Genomic DNA, 17,363 nt, shown 5'->3' with positions numbered 1-17,363 from the left:
GAAGGAGACTAGAGCACAAGTCCTGTGAGGACCAGCTGAGGGAGCTGGGGATGTTTAGACTGAAGGAGGCTCAGGGGTGACCTCTCACTCTCTCCAACAAGGAGGTTGTAGCCAGGTGGGGGTCAGTCTCTTCTCCAAGGCAACCAGAGACAGGGCAGTGCTAAGCTGCACCAGGGGCGGTTTAGGTTGGACATTAGGAAGAATTTCTTCACAGAAAGGGTGATTAGACATAGGAATGCACTGCCGTCCCTGGAGTCACCGCCCCTGAGGGTGTTAAAGGAAAGACCGGAGGTAGCACTTCGTGCCATGGTTGTGCTGGGTCACAGGTTGGGCGCGATGCTCAGAGGACTTGTTCAACCTAATTCACTTTGCGATTCTCCCAGAGGCAGCGAGGGGAGCGGGGGTACGGAGACACGAGCCCCGCTCCCCGCTATCACGGGTGCGCACAGATCCTCTGCCATCCCGAGCTGCCGGAGCCCCTCACGGGCCGCCTTCCCCCTCCTACCCCCCGCCCAGGGCGGCCCCGCTCGGGCCGGGCCGGAGCGGCCGCCCCCGGTTGCATCAGCCGCGGGGCCGAGCGGCGCCTGCGCGCCCGCCCCTTCCCGGGGAGCTCTGCGCGGCCATGGCGGGAGGGGACGGGCAGGTGGGTCCCGCGTCCCCCTCGGGCTGAGCCGGGGCGGCCCCTCCGGCCCCGCGTCAGGGCTCGGGAGAGGGGCAGCCCTGTCAGGAGGGCGGGTGCTGGCGGCGGAGGGGGCTGGACCTCTTCTGTGGGGCTTCCACAGCGGTGGGATGTGCCCCAGGGAAAAGGAGCTGGGAGCGGGGATGGGGCTTCCCGGGGCGAGGGCGTTGGGTCTGTTCGCCGGATGGGGGGCTGAGGGGGCTTAAAGCGACTCCTGGAGAGTGAGGAAATGGTGCTCGCCCTCCGCAGGTGGGCAGTGGGGAAGAGAGGAAAGCAAACTGCGAGAAGAAGAAGATGAAGGACGGGGCCGGCGATGGAGGGCGGTCGGAGGTGAGCTGCCCCTCGGCCAGGGGGTGGGAGATGCCGTGTCCTGGGCGTGCTGGTGGCATTTGCTACAACTCGTCCTTCTAAAGTATTTTATCAGGCGATACAGTTACATCTTTCCCAGATTTTGGCCTGAAGTGACGTTGTCGGGTTCTGCACCAAGTTTCCTTGGGGTAATGGGAGGGCAGCTCAGATTGGCACAGCTGCGGCTCGGCGATGCTTTCCACCTGTGACCCTGTTTGCAGCGGGAGGCAGGAGGCAGATCTTTGGGATGAGGAAAGTCTGCATAAGGTGCTCTTGTCTTTTCCGTCTTTATGGTGGGTAAAACACACATCCTTCTGACTGCACAGAGGGCCAGCTGCGAGCCAGCAGCAGTCCTGAGCCAGCTGCGGAGCTGTGCAACCTTGGCTGTGCCCAGGCAGGTAGTCCTGACGTCAGTACACGTGTGTAAGCTGGAGTCAGTTCCTGTCTGGCTGGACAGAAACCGGCATTGCCGCAGTTTTTTGACTTAATAAGAAAAATCTGGTTTTACATTGCTCTTACACAGTCTTTTCAGGTTGATTTTTGCCCTTATTTAGGTTATTAAACAGGTGTTTAATAAGCTGTGTAGGTGGTTGGTAACATATGTGGTTTATTAAACAGGTGTACAATGGTATAGTTTTCATTCAACTGAAGCCTTATGACATTATGAATGATGTAACTAATACTACATAACCTGGAATAATGTTGATTATTTTTTAGATATAGTACGTATATAGATACCGTCACGTAGCTGCTTATGAAAAGTATAACTACTGTTTGCATTCTTGACATAACGTGCTATCAGATTAATAATCTATAAACCATTTTCCTTTCTCTTTATTCTGTGTAGCTGAATCCTTGGCCTGCATTTATCAATGAACGTTTAGAGATGTACAATAAACTTAAAGCTGAACATGATGCACTCCTTGCAGAAAGAGCGGCAAAGGATAGTAAACCCATTAAAGTTACACTACCTGATGGCAAGCAGGTTGATGCTGAATCTTGGAAGACTACTCCTTATCAAATTGCTTGTGGAATTAGGTACGGTTCTGTTCCGCGATACACACAATCAGGGTCAGAGAGTGGCTTTGAGGGGATGGGTAATGTATGATTTCTTAGTCATTTATCTCTTCTCAAAGCACCTTGTGTACGATGAACTGGAGGTAACCGGTTGGGTTTTAGTTTTGGAGTGAAATTTTTTTCTTCTTTATAAAGGTACAGTTTCTAAAATTAAATAAGAATAGAATTGAGGTCTTTTTGATACACATTACTTGCGGATTTTCTCCTGCAAGTACTGCTCTTGCATTAAGACCTGATTTGCTAGTAAATGATCAGATTGAATGTTAGCACTTGCAAACCAGCTTGCATTGGCCTGAGGAGGACAACTGCTGGGTGATGTTTCAATTGATTTCAGAGAAAGGTAACATATGAGTATCTCTCACTTAATTGTACTTTTACTTGCATGGGAGATACCTATCCAAAAGAGTATTGCACATCTACAGGTTACTCATACTGGCTGTGGGTCATTTTTGAATGATACACAGTGAACACCCTGACAGTTAAAATTACAAAAATTGGATGATTCCTAAAGGTGAGATGCCTTTTTTTGTTTTCTTTCTGTCCCATCCCCCCTCCCCGAAAGGTGCTATGACATTGGAATTTATTTACTTTTGTGATTTGGGATCAAGAAAAGGGTATTTTGCCTAGTGGATACAAACTATAAAGTTACTACATCAAAAATGGTACTGGATAATTTTTATGAGAGAAGTTCTGTGTTATATTGCAACAGGATTGGGAAGTCAGGTTAGTACCTTGAGGTGGCTGCCTCTAAGTCAAGTATGTTAAAAAATGTGTGAATGTTGGGTATATAACACAATTTACTTTCCATATCTCTGAAATATAAATAGGATTTTTCATGAGTGTTCAAGACTAGCTAAACTGCTTGTTTATTTGGAATTTATTTATGACATTGTGTCCACTCTGAGCACTCCTAATCTTATTCAACCTGGAGGGGAAAATCCAGGGGACTTCTACTGATTTCAAAATACTGTATACTTATTATGACTTATAATTGTACTTTTATGTTTATTCTGTAGTCAGGGATTAGCTGACAACACTGTTATTGCTAAAGTGAACAAGATGGTTTGGGATCTAGATCGTCCTTTGGAGGAGGATTGTACCTTGGAGCTGCTTAAATTTGAAGATGAAGAGGCTCAAGCAGTGAGTATCTTCTACCAAAACTTGTTTGCCCTTGGATTTACATGAAATTCAGCCTCTGGTAGTTATTTGCATATTTACTGTGTTCAGAAGATGAAGAGGAAGGGACAGGTTTGCAGTGTAGGTACATCTGCATTTCCTAATAGTTCCTTACAGAGTGGTTTCGGTACTACAGATAATGTACATTCTGCTGTGTATTTGTAGCCAATTCTGCTCACAGTTGCTGTAGATTATGTCAAGTTTATTCTTATTAAAATTTTACATTTACAACCTTTGTGTTCATATAAAGGAGGTCTTTTGAACTGACCTCTTCAGCACTGCCTTTGAGAACAAAACAGTACAAAAGTACTGTCTACGTACAATGATAAAAGTACTGAGTGGGCTCCTCTTTTTCTTTTTACATGCAGATGTACCTACTTTATTTTGCCTACTCCTTCAGATAAATGTGGATATCCAGTAAACTGATAAATACTATCTTTAGAAAAAATGAGTTGGTACAAGAAGCTGCCAGTCAAACTCATCACAAAAGTCTTGCATTCAAACTCAGAGTTTTCTTACTGGCTAAGTGAGGGCTCCTGATTTGTCTGTGCTAGTCAAGACAGACAAACTCTTACAGATTTAGTTTTGTCAAAACCTCAGATGTCCTAGAAGATGGAATGTGCAGGATTTCCCGTGCATAAAATCTTTGGACTAGGACAACAGCCTAATGTTGAAAGCACACCTTTTGGTCTTTATGCAGAGTTGACTGATTGAAGTTCTTAGGAAGAAAAGGTTTCTGAATTAGTTTCCAGACTTCTTAAAATAATTGAATAATTTCAACAGTAGTTGGAAATAAGAATTGTTTGCTACCACAGTCTAAACAGGTTTGTGGTGGAAATGCTACCTTTTGGAAACATTGGTGCTTGGGCTGAGAGCGTTGCTGGGCAGGTCACTTCTCTTCTCCTGACTGATCTAGTGTATCCTTAAAAGCAAGAGTTTCAGAAAAGGTTTTAAATAAAACAGTTGAAATGCACTAATTCCCTCTTTTTTTACTTCCACTAGGTGTACTGGCACTCAAGCGCTCACATAATGGGTGAAGCAATGGAACGGATCTATGGTGGCTGTTTGTGCTACGGCCCACCAATCGAAAATGGATTTTATTACGACATGTTCCTTGAGGAAGGGTATGTTTTGTATTTTTCTGGTTTTTTGGAGGTGTGGGGTGGCAGTCACAGCAAAATTTCTGTTACGTACTTGTTTCTGGGACATCATCTCTACTGCTGTAGATGACTTTGTCCTTTGTAATGCCTCCCATCCACAAGCTAGTGGATCACAAATTGCGAATGGAAGCAAAAATTATTCACTTCTGTGTGTGTGTGTGTTTATTTTAGGGGTGTATCAAGTAATGACTTCTCTGCTTTGGAAACATTATGCAAAAAGATAATGAAGGAAAAACAAGCCTTTGAGAGACTGGAAGTTAAGAAGGAAACACTACTTGAAATGTTTAAGGTAGGCTGTTTTAGAAGGTTGTTTCTAGCCTCATGCAATTAGTCTTTAAGTGTTTGTAACTTCAGTGTATGTTCTATTAGTGGTAGAGGAAAGCCTATCAAATTAACTTTTTAAAGTTCTTATAAACTCATTTGTGATATCTAACAAAAAAAGAATGAGCAAAGGTTTAATTCTTAGTTTCTTGAGAATGTAAGAACTATTTCTTCCCCTGAGTGACCTTCACAACATCTGTGAACTTGCATTCTTCATTTATTTCCCAGAGATACAAATTTGCAATGTATTATGTGCAGTTATGTTGTATTATCTTGGCTGTATGATACTGTAACTGTATGTGCTGCTGCATTCAGAAAGCTTCATAAAACGTTTTTTAAAATAAGGACTTCTGAGAAAGTCCAAGCAACACTAAAAGTTCATGCTTTCCCTTTAGTATCTAGCAGCAAATAGTTTTTTTGAATTCCTGAGGTAGACGTTACTGAGTTTTCACTGCTGGGACATCAGGAGGATCATAGTGTCATTCAGACCTACCTCTGTAGGTCTCCAGTCCAATATCATGCAGAGGGCATGGGACCAACACTGAAATCAGACCAGGCTTCCGGCTGGGCCTTCAAAATTTCTTAAGGACAGAGACTGCACAAACTGCTTTCTGGGCAGCTTGCTCTGCTACTGCTCTGTGCTTCTGTCTGTCTCTTCTACAGTCTTCTTTTGATGCAGCATAGCGTCAGGTTAGCAAATAATTTAAGCTGCTGGCCAGTTCTCCTGCTTAACAAAGACTTAACAAATATTTGTGCTGCTTTTTTCTCAGTATAATAAATTCAAGTGTCGCATCCTGAATGAGAAGGTCAATACTCCAACTACTACAGTATACAGGTAATTATATGTGGATCATAATATTACTGGATTTATGAATCTAGGGTTAAATATACCAAATAAATGCTTTCCTATTCTTAGGTGTGGTCCCTTGATAGATTTATGCAGAGGGCCTCATGTCAGACATACTGGCAAGATAAAGACCATAAAAATTCATAAGGTAAGTGCTAAAACTTCCTTAGACAAATGTTTTCACTGAAAATGTGTTGCTGTCTTTGGGCTGAGGCAAGAATGTACTGTGAAATGAGTAACCTGGCTAAAATCTCAGCGTTGCAAATTGTGGAAAGGTCGTGTGCTGGAATGATATTCACATGGTGTGAAGCCAGCTGTGTTTCCAGGGCTTGCACTTCCAGCACAGATAGGAACGCAAGTTTAGCTCAAGTTTTGACTGAGCTGTGTCAGTTAAAGTTTATAGTTTTTGCTCAGCTGATGGTTATAGCTATTTGTGACTAAACAGTTGGAAAAGGATGGCTACAAAGAGAGCAGATAGGCTTTGGAAGAAGACAGGAGAGAGCCCGAAACCATATTTGCTTAGTGTGTTCACCCCTTCTTTCTGGATTTTTCTGATCAGTGCTCTGAATTTACAATTAAAATTATCTATACGCTTTAATTGTTCCACATTAATGGTTTATTAATAATTATATGCCTTTTCATAGCAGGCTGTAGTAGTGGAGGCTCCTCCTTTTCTTCAGTGTTACATTTATTTTTTTGCATGCAGAATTCTTCTACCTATTGGGAAGGCAAGGCTGATATGGAATCCCTACAGCGGATCTATGGAATTTCATTCCCAGATGCAAAAATGCTGAAGGAATGGGAGAAATTCCAGGAGGAGGCTAAAAGCAGAGATCACAGGAAAATTGGGCGGGTGAGACAGTTTTTCTAAGTAATGCTATTTCAAAAACACTGTGGATTTAACCCCTTAACTAGAAGCCTCTTGAAGACAGTGTATTCTTTGCTGCCACAATCAAGATGTGACACAATTTTATTTTGAGTTGCAAAGTCAGTTACTTTTCTTTCAAGCATCAAAGTCCTAGAAAAATAACTTTTTGCTCTTTTAAATGGAATGACATCCTTATTACACAGATCAATCAGAACAGAACAGAAACACTTCCATCTGCAACACATCAATGCCCCACTCTGTGGGCAGTGCTCATTCCAACGCAGTTTGCTGTGGTCTGTTCACACAGTTCTTTTCTTCTGTGTGATTTCAGAATCTGTAATACAGAGCTATGTTTTTTGGTTGGTTGGTTTTTGGGTTTGTTTTTCTTCAGTAGATACCCCTGTCAGATAACTGATAGTTCTGAACAGCATTATAGTGTCTGCTGCTAGTACGTCATGAAAAAATACAGAAGAATTCACTGTGCAGACCTGAAGCATGTCCACAGTGTGTCACATTAGCCAACTGTAGTTCACACAATCATTTCATGTGCACATAATTAGCTGCAGAAGCAGAACTAAACATTTACTTGTCGATGTACAAAGGCAGCTGTGGGGGCACAGTTGAGAGTTAAGTGTGAAGTTTTGGAGCATCAGTAATGAAACACAAAACTGAACAATCCCCTTCCCCTTTAACTACTGATGGACATAAAAATACTAGTGAAAAGGCATCTGATCTATTGGATATTGTGGGGTTTTTTTCCAGGTTTTTCTTTTTGAAACTGATAGTGATGCCCAGTCAGTAGTAATTCATTTGTGAATGTTAAGTGAAAAAAGTAGGGTGCAAATACTGAGTTTTTCAAGTATTATTTTTCTGCAGGACCAAGAACTGTTTTTCTTCCATGAGCTTAGCCCTGGTAGCTGTTTTTTCTTGCCAAAAGGAGCTTACATTTATAATACATTAATTGAATTCATCCGGGTAAGTGCTGTCTTTTGGAAAGCCTATAGAAAAAGTTGCATGATTTTAGAAAAATGTGTAACAGCATGCTACATATAACAGTATTAATAGCCTTTCATTTCAAGTTATTTTAATCTCTTAATTCTATAAGGCACTAAAGAAACCTGATTTTTTTTAAATTGGTCTTGTCACAGTCTCTGCAAAATTACATTATATTATACAAGTGCTTTATATCTGCAGCTAAAGCTGTGATAAATGTGCTTTATAATATGAATTCGTTGACATCTAATAGTACAGCTAAGCTCACACTACTGCTGTTCCACTGATGCATATTGATTTATTTTAATAAACTTACTTAATTTGGCCCTGTAGACCTATTAACTTTGAAAATACATGAAAAAAAAAACCCCTGATCTTCCTGTTGTAATATTTGAAGTCTTTGTTTTTACTGTATATTTGGGCTGCAATGTACTATCAAGTATCATCGAGTAATTAGAGACTGCTGCTTTGCTTGCAGGGAAGAAACTTGTTCTTCTTGCTTACTACATGCCCAACTTGAATTTTTCTCTTCCCTGCCTCCTTCCCTAAGTTGTGGAGTTTTGTACCGCAGCATTTGTATATTGTTATGGCTGCGGATTGAAGTCTGTACTTTTGCTTTCTTTAATATTAGTTATTTTATAACAAATAAAGTTATAAAATAAACTAAATAAAACAACTGTAAACAAATAAAATAAATACTATAAACAATAAAATAAAACAACTAACTGTTGTTTTAGAGTGAGTATCGAAAACGTGGATTCCAGGAGGTTGTCACTCCAAATGTTTTCAACAGCAAACTGTGGATGACTTCAGGGCACTGGCAGCATTACAGTGACAACATGTTTTCCTTTGAAGTGGAGAAGGAGATCTTTGCTTTGAAGCCCATGAACTGCCCAGGACACTGGTAAATACATAGCAAATCCAGTTTAGCAAAGTTGTTGGGGAAAAAAAAAAGCAATACCACCCTCCTCCTTTTGCCTGTGTAATTGTAGAGATGGCTGTCTTCAGATGCTGTCAGGAATGCTGTAATTGTGAGTGTTGTTGCCTACATTCTCTCTTTACTTGAGACACTGAGAAGTGTCATTTTTCCACCATTATAGTGATAGTGTTTTAGACCTGAATCTTACCTTGATACTACAAAACCTAGATATACAAAATAAATACTGGGACATTGTCAATTTTGTGCTACTTTAGGCATTCAGCTTTTAATGCCCAGTTTTAGGACCTCTCGTATCTTCTCTCTGTGAGGTGGGGGAAGCCTGCCAGCTGTAAAAGGAGATGTGCATTTGTTTTCCTGACAAAACTAGATATGACTGATGGTTCTATCCAGATTACACCATTGGCTTAATGGGCATGTGCTTAGTCACTGGTAGCTTCTCACTGCCTGCAGTTTGCAGAATTTTGATTCTCAGTGGGCTCCCAGTAACAAACTTTTCCTTCAGCCTCATGTTTGATCATCGCCCGAGATCGTGGCGTGAGCTGCCGTTACGTTTGGCTGATTTTGGAGTCCTGCACCGCAACGAACTGTCAGGAGCTCTGACAGGGCTCACTCGAGTGCGCCGGTTCCAGCAGGACGATGCTCACATATTCTGTGCTATGGAGCAGGTATGGGCTGCTGTGAAAGGAAATCGGGCGTTAAAATCACATTAACTGATTTTTTTTCCATAATTGACACATTCTATCTCTTGTCATAAAGATCGAAGAGGAGATAAAGAGTTGTCTGCAGTTCTTGCGTACTGTGTATGATGTCTTTGGATTTTCCTTTAAACTGAATCTCTCCACTCGTCCTGAAAAGTACCTGGGAGATATTGAAGTGTGGAATCAGGCTGAAAAGGTAAACAGTAGTTTTATTAACTTTTTTTACAAAAGCAAGGCTGCAGCTGCAAGTTCTGTAAGAACTGCAAAGAGAACCAGTTCTGGCAGCCCCTATAGTAAGACTTAGATCTATCTCCTGAAAGGGAGGTTGGAAGGGATGGGGTTAGCCCGTGCAGGTGTGAGAAGATGGGGCGGAATAGACATTTGGTGTACCAGGGTGGATCTCATCTCAAAGTTATCTACAGACTTTGAATCTGGCATAAACAGTTCTTGCATCTTAGCTAATGCTTGTTCGGCCTCTTCTAAAATGATTGCATTAATTTTGTTTGTTTAAATTTGGACTAATTAATTATTTTTTTTAGTTGGCTCTCTTCTGAAACTTCCCTTTTTCAGTCAATAAATGAGTTTCAGCAGCAACTGAGAAGTACAGAGAATTTGGTAGGGTCACCTATCTGTAGTAGCAGGCTGACCTGATGCTGTAACATGGAGAGAAACACTGAGTGTGTGTCCTTTTATCTCCAGCAACTTGAAAACAGCCTCAATGCCTTTGGTGAGAAGTGGGAGTTAAACCCTGGTGATGGAGCTTTCTATGGACCTAAGGTTAGTATGTGCTAACCCCTATCTGGTTTCAGCTTTTAATTCTGTTTGGATAAGGCAAAAGGCCTTATCCAGGAATAAAGGGATTTTTTTTTGTTACAGTTATCTAATACCATTTTAAGATGCTGTCTGGCTAAAATCTTCTGGTTTTCCAGAAACAGAAACTCTGACATACTTGAAAGAGGGATAATACTCTGTCATCCTGGTGTTCACATAGTTGTAACGTGAGTTCTAACACTCATTTCATTAATTAAACCCAGTTTACATGAATCAACTATTTGTCCGCAGCTTAAACAGAGCTGACTGGTTTAGGACCAACATGAACAGAAGGTGGCACTGTAAGATCTGTTTTAGCAGAGCAGCTCCTGCATTAGAAAGTGAATCCTAGGTCACGAGAAGAACAAAAGTAAACTGCTTTTAAATCTTTCCGTAATACACCTACACTACATTTATGTAGTGTTCTCGTCTAGTAAACTTATTCTGATTACTCTATTTGTATGCTAATGATTCAGTTTCAGCTTATTGTGTTGTAGGTGAAATGTGTTATAGCAGCTAGTCATTCATAACATGAAATGCAAACAAGATTTAGTAATTTCCTCATTTGATTGAAAGAGGGCAAATATACAGGAACCTTTGTTAACATTAATTAACCTTACACTTGCTCCTAATAAAGTCTGAATTTGAAAAAGTAGATTGTAAAGAATGAAGCTCTATGGTAACTAGCTGAACTACGATAAATTCTGACTTCTGATTGCAAAGTTGAAAGATATTTAGGTCTTGAGTTGTTAAAACACTGATCTGGGTGTGTAATACGTAAATTAAAATAAGGGACACAGCCTCAACATATAGCCATACTGGTAAAACGATGAGTAAGTGAGCAATGTGATAAATAATAAGGTCAGGACACTATAAATCTACTGTTTTCTATCAGTCTTTTCTGTCTAACTTGTATCATAAATTTACTCAGGATTTAAGTGCCGGATGCAAAAGAAAGAATAGGCTTGACTCATAGGTCAGGATTAGTAACATTGATTACTATGACTCTCTACTGGTAAGTGGACTATTTAACAGTACCATTCTCATCCCACGTTCACGCCCTGAATTTGTAACATAGGCTACAAAGTATTCAAATACTGCATAATATAGAAGTGTAAGTTTGCCAGTTTGATGTTGAGGAAGTTTTATTTTTGTGCAGGCATGTTCAGTTCTGCACTTACAGGCTGCTTAATTCACTCAGTGAAAAGGCCCATGAGAGTACCAGATGGAAAAACACAAAATGTAATCTGAGATATCTAAGGTAGTTTCCCCCTGAAGTATTGTCTCTCTACTTACTCACTCTGGTTTTACTCTAACATTTTTTGCATCAGAACCTGCAAATCACTTAAATCCTAACACAGGCTGAAGTAAAACTATGCTGTCTAAAGGTACATATAGTTCCTCTGCATTGAATGAAACCTTCCATCTTAAAACAATGAGTTTGCTTTCAGAGGGGAATCCTTGTCTTTTAAGCTGTAGTAAAAGTTTGTATCTTTGTGTTTTTAAGATTGACATTCAGATTAAAGATGCCATTGGCCGCTACCACCAATGTGCTACAATTCAGCTTGACTTCCAGCTGCCAGTCAGATTTAACCTCACCTTTGTCAGGTAAGCACAGAGGCTGGTGGCTTTAAGTTCTGTATAATCTAGCTTCACTGATGCTTACAGGCATAAGTTTACTTCAAGTAAAAAAACCTTATGAAACCCTTTTCTTTACAGCCATGATGGTAATGACAAAACAAGACCAGTTATCATTCACCGGGCTATCTTGGGATCTGTGGAGAGAATGATTGCCATTCTAACTGAAAACTATGGAGGCAAATGGTAACATTGAAAAGTTATTATTCCAGTTTGAGCAAACACTTTAGGAGAGAAATTAGCCTCAAGCATCTAAGAGTCAAGAGGGTTTGTTTGTTCTTCTTGCTTGCTACAGGGACACACCATAGGAATACCACAAGGCAATTTCTTCTGAACCACCTGCCTTAAGTATTAAATAATTCAAGATATGGTAGATTCTATATGATACTGCTCATGCAGTTGCAGCATACAGCTGCTCTGCCCAAGGCATAAGTCTCCCAACTGCTTTTGCAGCTGGGCTGCCTTGTGAAGAGTTATTTATGTACATGACCTACTTTACCTGTGTAATATATGTATAATACCCACTGGGAATGACCCCTCTGATTATAACAAGGCTGTACTAAAGTAAATGTTTTCCTGTGCTTAGTTAGTAATATGATCAACAACTCAATTATGATTTGTTGTATATTGTAAAACCCAACATGAATCTTCTGGTCAGCGAGTGCTTTTGCCCACACTGAATTCTTTTAGACACTCAGCTCTTTTTAGGAGATAAGTTGTAATGAGTGTAGGGCTCTCATCACCGAATCTAACCAGATGGCTTGATGAGTCTCTTGTGTAGATTGTACTTCTATCTGTAAATAGGATTTCATACTGAAAGCTAAATAAACTTGTTTTGTTTGTTTATTGAAGGCCGCTCTGGCTGTCCCCACAGCAGGTAATGGTGGTACCAGTGGGACCAGCATGTGATGAGTATGCTCAAAAGGTGATGTACATGGTTTTGTGCTTCATTTTCAGTATATCGCATTTAGCTGAAATACCTGGTTATTCATGATTAGTAGTATTTATCTCAGACAAGTGTTCTAAGTCTTTACATATTGAGTCATTTTTATATTACAGTGATAGTTAGCTGATGAAGTTGTGTAGATCTGTCTTAAAGATAACCTGAGTTAGATTTTGGGTACATAAACAACAAATGTTGGTCTTTGTGAGACTTTTATCTTTGGAAAACTTAGTTTTTCGCTCTAGCTCAAAAGCTGTCTTACCCTTCAGGTTCAAGTCTCCCATGGCCACATGCATCTTGCAGAGCAGTAAGAAAGATGAAAATAAGTCTTTGCATATTTTGCTTCCAGCATCGATCTCCTATAGTTTTTTCAAGCACACTATATACGAGTAAAATAGTCTGCAAAATAAATTAAAAATAAAAATCTCTTCTAATCAGTAAGCTCCACCAGCCTGCTGCCTTTTACAGTATCAAACTCCAATCACTATTCAGCCCAAACATTAGATGTTCACATCACTGCCTATTTGTTGTGTGTATGTTGTTGCATGATAGCTGACTTAATTTTAATTTCTTGAACTGGGCTCATCTCTATCGCCTGAGCCCATGACAGTGTCTTTGTTTTAGGGGTCAGATAATCTTAACTGGCTTAAGTCTACATATCATAAATAGTTCATGATCATCAGTATCCTGTAGTGACAGTTTAAATACTTTTTCTCCTAGGTCCGGCAGGACTTCCATGATGCAGGATTTATGGCAGATGTTGATGTAGATCCTGGGTGCACACTGAACAAGAAGATCAGAAATGCTCAGCTTGCACAGTATAACTTTATTCTGGGTAACGTATTTCTTACCTTATCCTGGCTGACTTTCTTGTTTACAGGATTTGATCTTTGGTGAGCAGGGCAGGATCGTAATCAGTGTTTTAGGTCACTTTGTTCCTAAGGATCTCCATTGCAGAGAGTCTTTCCTGCCTACATGATAGCGTTTCTCACTTTACAGCTGTCACTGAAAGGTCACTGTGACCCAAGGCATTACTGTTGCTATCGAAAAAGGTTTTTGCTGTTCTTTCATCAGCCATGTGGAGACATGTATGAAGTCTCTTGTCCTTTGTCAGTCAGATCCTTCAGTTATTTTTCATTCTCCCAGTAATTTATGCTCTTGTTTCTAATGGAGCAAAACAAATGCCATGTTTTCACTGCATTCAGCTGGAGTGCACTTCTGAGCTGTGCATGCACAGGGTGAGCCACTTTTAGAGAGGGTGATGCAGGGACCATTAGAAACTGATCCTGAAGTCTTTGATTTGAAGGAGCACATTAGTCCTGTCATGTAAACTGGGGGTCCATCATTGACCTTAAAGTTATCTGGGATCCACTAGAGTTGAAAGAGCCTTTGACAGAGAAACTCTGCCCTCAGAGTAACTGACAGAACCATGAAAAAGTTCTATTGTTTAAAACTTTAAGCATTTGATACAAATAAGGCACAAGCACATTTCACTTTCAGGACCACAAACAAATAATCACCCTATTAAGGAAAAAAAAATCTCACTTTACATTCAGAGGTTGTTTCAAAGAGTTTAGATTGGGTACTGGAGAAACACAATCTCCAAGTGTGTTATATAAAATTTATTTTAGTTAGACACACACGTATTGTCTTGGTATCTGTAAGATTTTTAGAATTTTCGTTTAGTAAGCTTAAAGTTTTGCGGGGATGGGGGGTGGGAGAAGAGCTTGCTGAATTTTAAGTTCATTCCTTTTGTGCCTTGGTTTTTTCTAGTTGTTGGTGAAAAGGAGAAGGCGAGTGGAACAGTGAACATCCGCACCCGGGATAACAAGGTGCATGGAGAGAGAACCATTGCAGACACTGTGGAGAGGCTCCTGCAGCTGAAACGCTCTCGTTCCAGACAAGCCGAAGAAGAATTTTAACACCCACCTGCTCTACGTGACATTAAAAAAACAAACACATTCTAGTTTTCCTAGTTTAGTTAACCACAGAGCTTTTGTTCTGAGCCAGATTTCACATTTGGATCTCATGCTCATTTTAATGGGGATTTTTCTTTAGTCAGAAATGCTTCTTTTTGTAAAAAAAAAAAAATCAATTTTTCACAAACCTTGAAGTAAAATTTCCTGGCCTCTAACCAATGACAGATGAAGCAAGGTGAAATGGCTTTTTGTGACTGCAAGGGAAAATTGCAATGTTAATCAGGGATACCTATAGCATTCTAACTACCCTGTTAAGAATAAAATCCTTTTTAGTAACATGTTTTTCATGAAAGTTGTAACAAAAAACCTCAGGCTTAAGAAACCACCTAGTAAACATGCACAGCAGCAGCTTTTGGAATGTCTGCATGAGCAAGGATAGTGATATCTTGACATCCTGTCTCCCAGTCTTACATCAGTTGAATATACTGACTCTCAAGAATTCCCAGTCACATGAAAGGGGAAATGCTCTGCCACAGAGCACCGAGCTGCTCACCAAAGCTGCTAACCAAAGCCTACTGTGCCCTTTTCCAAAGGCAGTCTCTGAAATGTGCTGGCTCTGCAGGTCATGTCCTTGGAGCTGAAGAAAGGGGATAACACTGTCTGGAAAAGGCACGGCATAGTAGGGCCAAAGAAGCAGTTAAGAAAACCAGGATTCTTAGAAACAAAAGCTCTTTCTGTTCCTATCTCTGAACTGTCGTTACAGTAAGGTTGTATGACACACCAGAAACAAGAAAGTACTGAACAGAAGAGGATAGTGATTATTTGTTTAAGACAAATGCAATTTTCCAGTTTAATGAGTACAGTCCCCTCCCATGGAACACTTCCTTCCCAAGCCTCTAGTCCAGAGCATCACATACTTAATTAGCACCCCTTCTATCTTACAGCTGATGAATCTCATCAATTGTTTTTGGGTTTGGTTTGAGGCATTTTTGTACGTTTGGCTGACAAGAGGCAAATGTCTGTTACTGACAAAAAATAAAATCTTGGTCTGGGGTTTTTTTGCATCTATGTCTTGGTTTTTTTTTAAATCTTAACTAACCTTAGCAGCTTCCCAAGGTGATTGGTAACAGTTCCTTTAAAAAGAAAGCTATTGCTACAGCCCTAGCAAAGATCAGACAAATCTGAGGACGTGTTTGAACTATCTGATCTTTTCGAAACCTCATGAGTTTTGCCATTTCTATTACTGTATAGGCAGAAGCATTTCATGCTGCCTTTTCTCACCTACTCCCCTACTCAGGGGAGATGGTCACATTTTATCAGCACTTGAACCCATAGTGAATTCAGACTCAGACTGCAACCCCAGCAACTTTCAGCAAAATCTATTTTCTCCTCCTTCTGTTCATTCAGATTAAAGGTTCCACCTAAGTGCTGTGTGGGGGATAAAAAAAGAGGAAATTGATTTTCCACTGCCTTGCTGGTTTCAAACATTTTTGTAAGAGTTACTAACTTTTCTGTATTTTGCACCTGATTTAATTTCCTGTGAAGTGACTTGCCCATGCAGTCACTGCAATGGAATCAGACGTCAGCTACCCCTGGGGCAGAAGGACTACCAAATACTGAAGCAAAACAAGTCCCCCAGGGAAAACAAGCCACCAGCTCCGTTTCTCTCTATGAATCGTGCCTCAGTCTGGCTTTCACTGTGGTGGTGTATTTGTTGGTTTTCAGACAGCTCTGCTTTCTCTTTGTGGGGATTCTTGAGGCTGGGAGAATCCTTGCCACAACAGATTCTCAGCAAGCTTAGAAATCTTGGTTAAGTGATATAAAGAGTGGATGCACACATGTAATCCTTTAGACATAAACTGTTGTCCAAATCTGGGACTAAGTCTGGATCCAGCTCCACCTAGACTCCCCTCAGAAAGGAGTTCAGAATGCGAGGGGGCCCTTTCTGAACCTCATGACTCAATGGGAGGGTTTCCCTAACAATTTTGCCTGACTCCATCCTCTATGCAGTGACAATCAAGCACACCTTGCTATTGAATCTTTTTAAACCACTGTTGCATTTACTATCAAAAATTGTTAAATAGCTGTTTTATATCAATAAACATACTGCTATTACTGTTACAAAGGAAGTGCCTCACTTCATCTGCAAAACTTGCCTGGCCCAAGCAGCACATCTTCTCTCTTGGTTCAACCAACCTCTGAACAGCAGCTTTGGTCACTCTTGTAATCTTTGGTAGGACTAAACTTCCAACAAAGTACTGTGCTTGTCTCTTAAGGCAGGATGCAGATTTGGTGTCATAGATTATTGGTGGGACCACTTATCAAGCAGGAGAGAAGCCTCTGAGGCTTCAGAAGCCTCAGTTCTACAGAGCCTGCTCTCATTACCAGAATTAGGCAAGAGAAATACAAGTCCTTTGCTGTTCACTTTTCATACTGTATACCCCTAGGGAAATTTTCAAGGGCATTTCCTGTGGAGTAGCTGGTAAGGTGCAGTTCCAACTCTGCTTCACTGCAAAGCAAGTTCTGTTTCCTCACTCTTTAAAACAGATTTTAAAGCAAATTGCTGAAGGATGCACGCAGAATGAAAGGGAATGAAGATATCTAATCTGATAGATCATCCAAGCATAAACAAGTAATGTTTGGCAGTAATTTCTGTACCTGGCAGGAACGACTATGCCAGGATTCAGCTTTCTGTGAAGCTCCTCAGTTCTGCAAACTCCCCTGAAAGTTTCCCCTGGCCCAGAGCCATCTGAATGCTGCTACTACCAAGGGTAATTCCACTAAGGTGCTTCCTGTCACATCTTGGGATGAAATTCCCACAGCAGCTCATAATACTTACTCCATCACACCACTGACTCAGTCTGATGCAGTTTCAGTATTCAGATTCAGTCATGTCGTACCAACTCCTCTAGAAACAGTGCAGCACCACTTTTGGGGAGAGCCCAA

At 40.8% G+C, this 17,363-nt stretch overlaps 1 protein-coding gene across 1 annotated transcript; it reads left to right on the top strand.

Moving 5' to 3' along the window:
- Positions 1–577: 577 nt before the first annotated feature.
- Positions 578–15,481, top strand: TARS1 (threonyl-tRNA synthetase 1). Its single transcript, XM_051804438.1, has 19 exons — positions 578–643; positions 929–1,009; positions 1,875–2,065; positions 3,121–3,244; positions 4,283–4,404; positions 4,612–4,729; positions 5,532–5,596; positions 5,678–5,756; positions 6,315–6,461; positions 7,353–7,451; positions 8,207–8,373; positions 8,912–9,074; positions 9,166–9,303; positions 9,807–9,884; positions 11,425–11,525; positions 11,637–11,741; positions 12,408–12,480; positions 13,219–13,333; positions 14,272–15,481. Exons 1-19 carry the CDS (start codon positions 623–625, stop codon positions 14,418–14,420), a joined length of 2,136 nt encoding a protein of 711 aa, XP_051660398.1. The 5' UTR covers positions 578–622; the 3' UTR covers positions 14,421–15,481.
- Positions 15,482–17,363: the final 1,882 nt, after the last annotated feature.

The sequence above is a fragment of the Manacus candei genome, unplaced genomic scaffold (assembly GCF_025592945.1).
Source record: "Manacus candei isolate 608988 ecotype Guabito, Panama unplaced genomic scaffold, ASM2559294v1 h1tg000061l, whole genome shotgun sequence".
NCBI lineage: Eukaryota > Metazoa > Chordata > Aves > Passeriformes > Pipridae > Manacus > Manacus candei.
This window is presented reverse-complemented; position numbering and strand designations above follow the sequence as displayed.

Coding starts and splice junctions, on each gene's coding strand:
- TARS1 (XM_051804438.1), top strand. CDS start 623: ATGGCGGGAGGGGACGGGCAG. Junction 5,757..6,314: donor AGACCATAAAAATTCATAAG/GTAAGTGCTAAA, acceptor TTTTGCATGCAG/AATTCTTCTACCTATTGGGA. Junction 9,075..9,165: donor TATTCTGTGCTATGGAGCAG/GTATGGGCTGCT, acceptor CTTGTCATAAAG/ATCGAAGAGGAGATAAAGAG.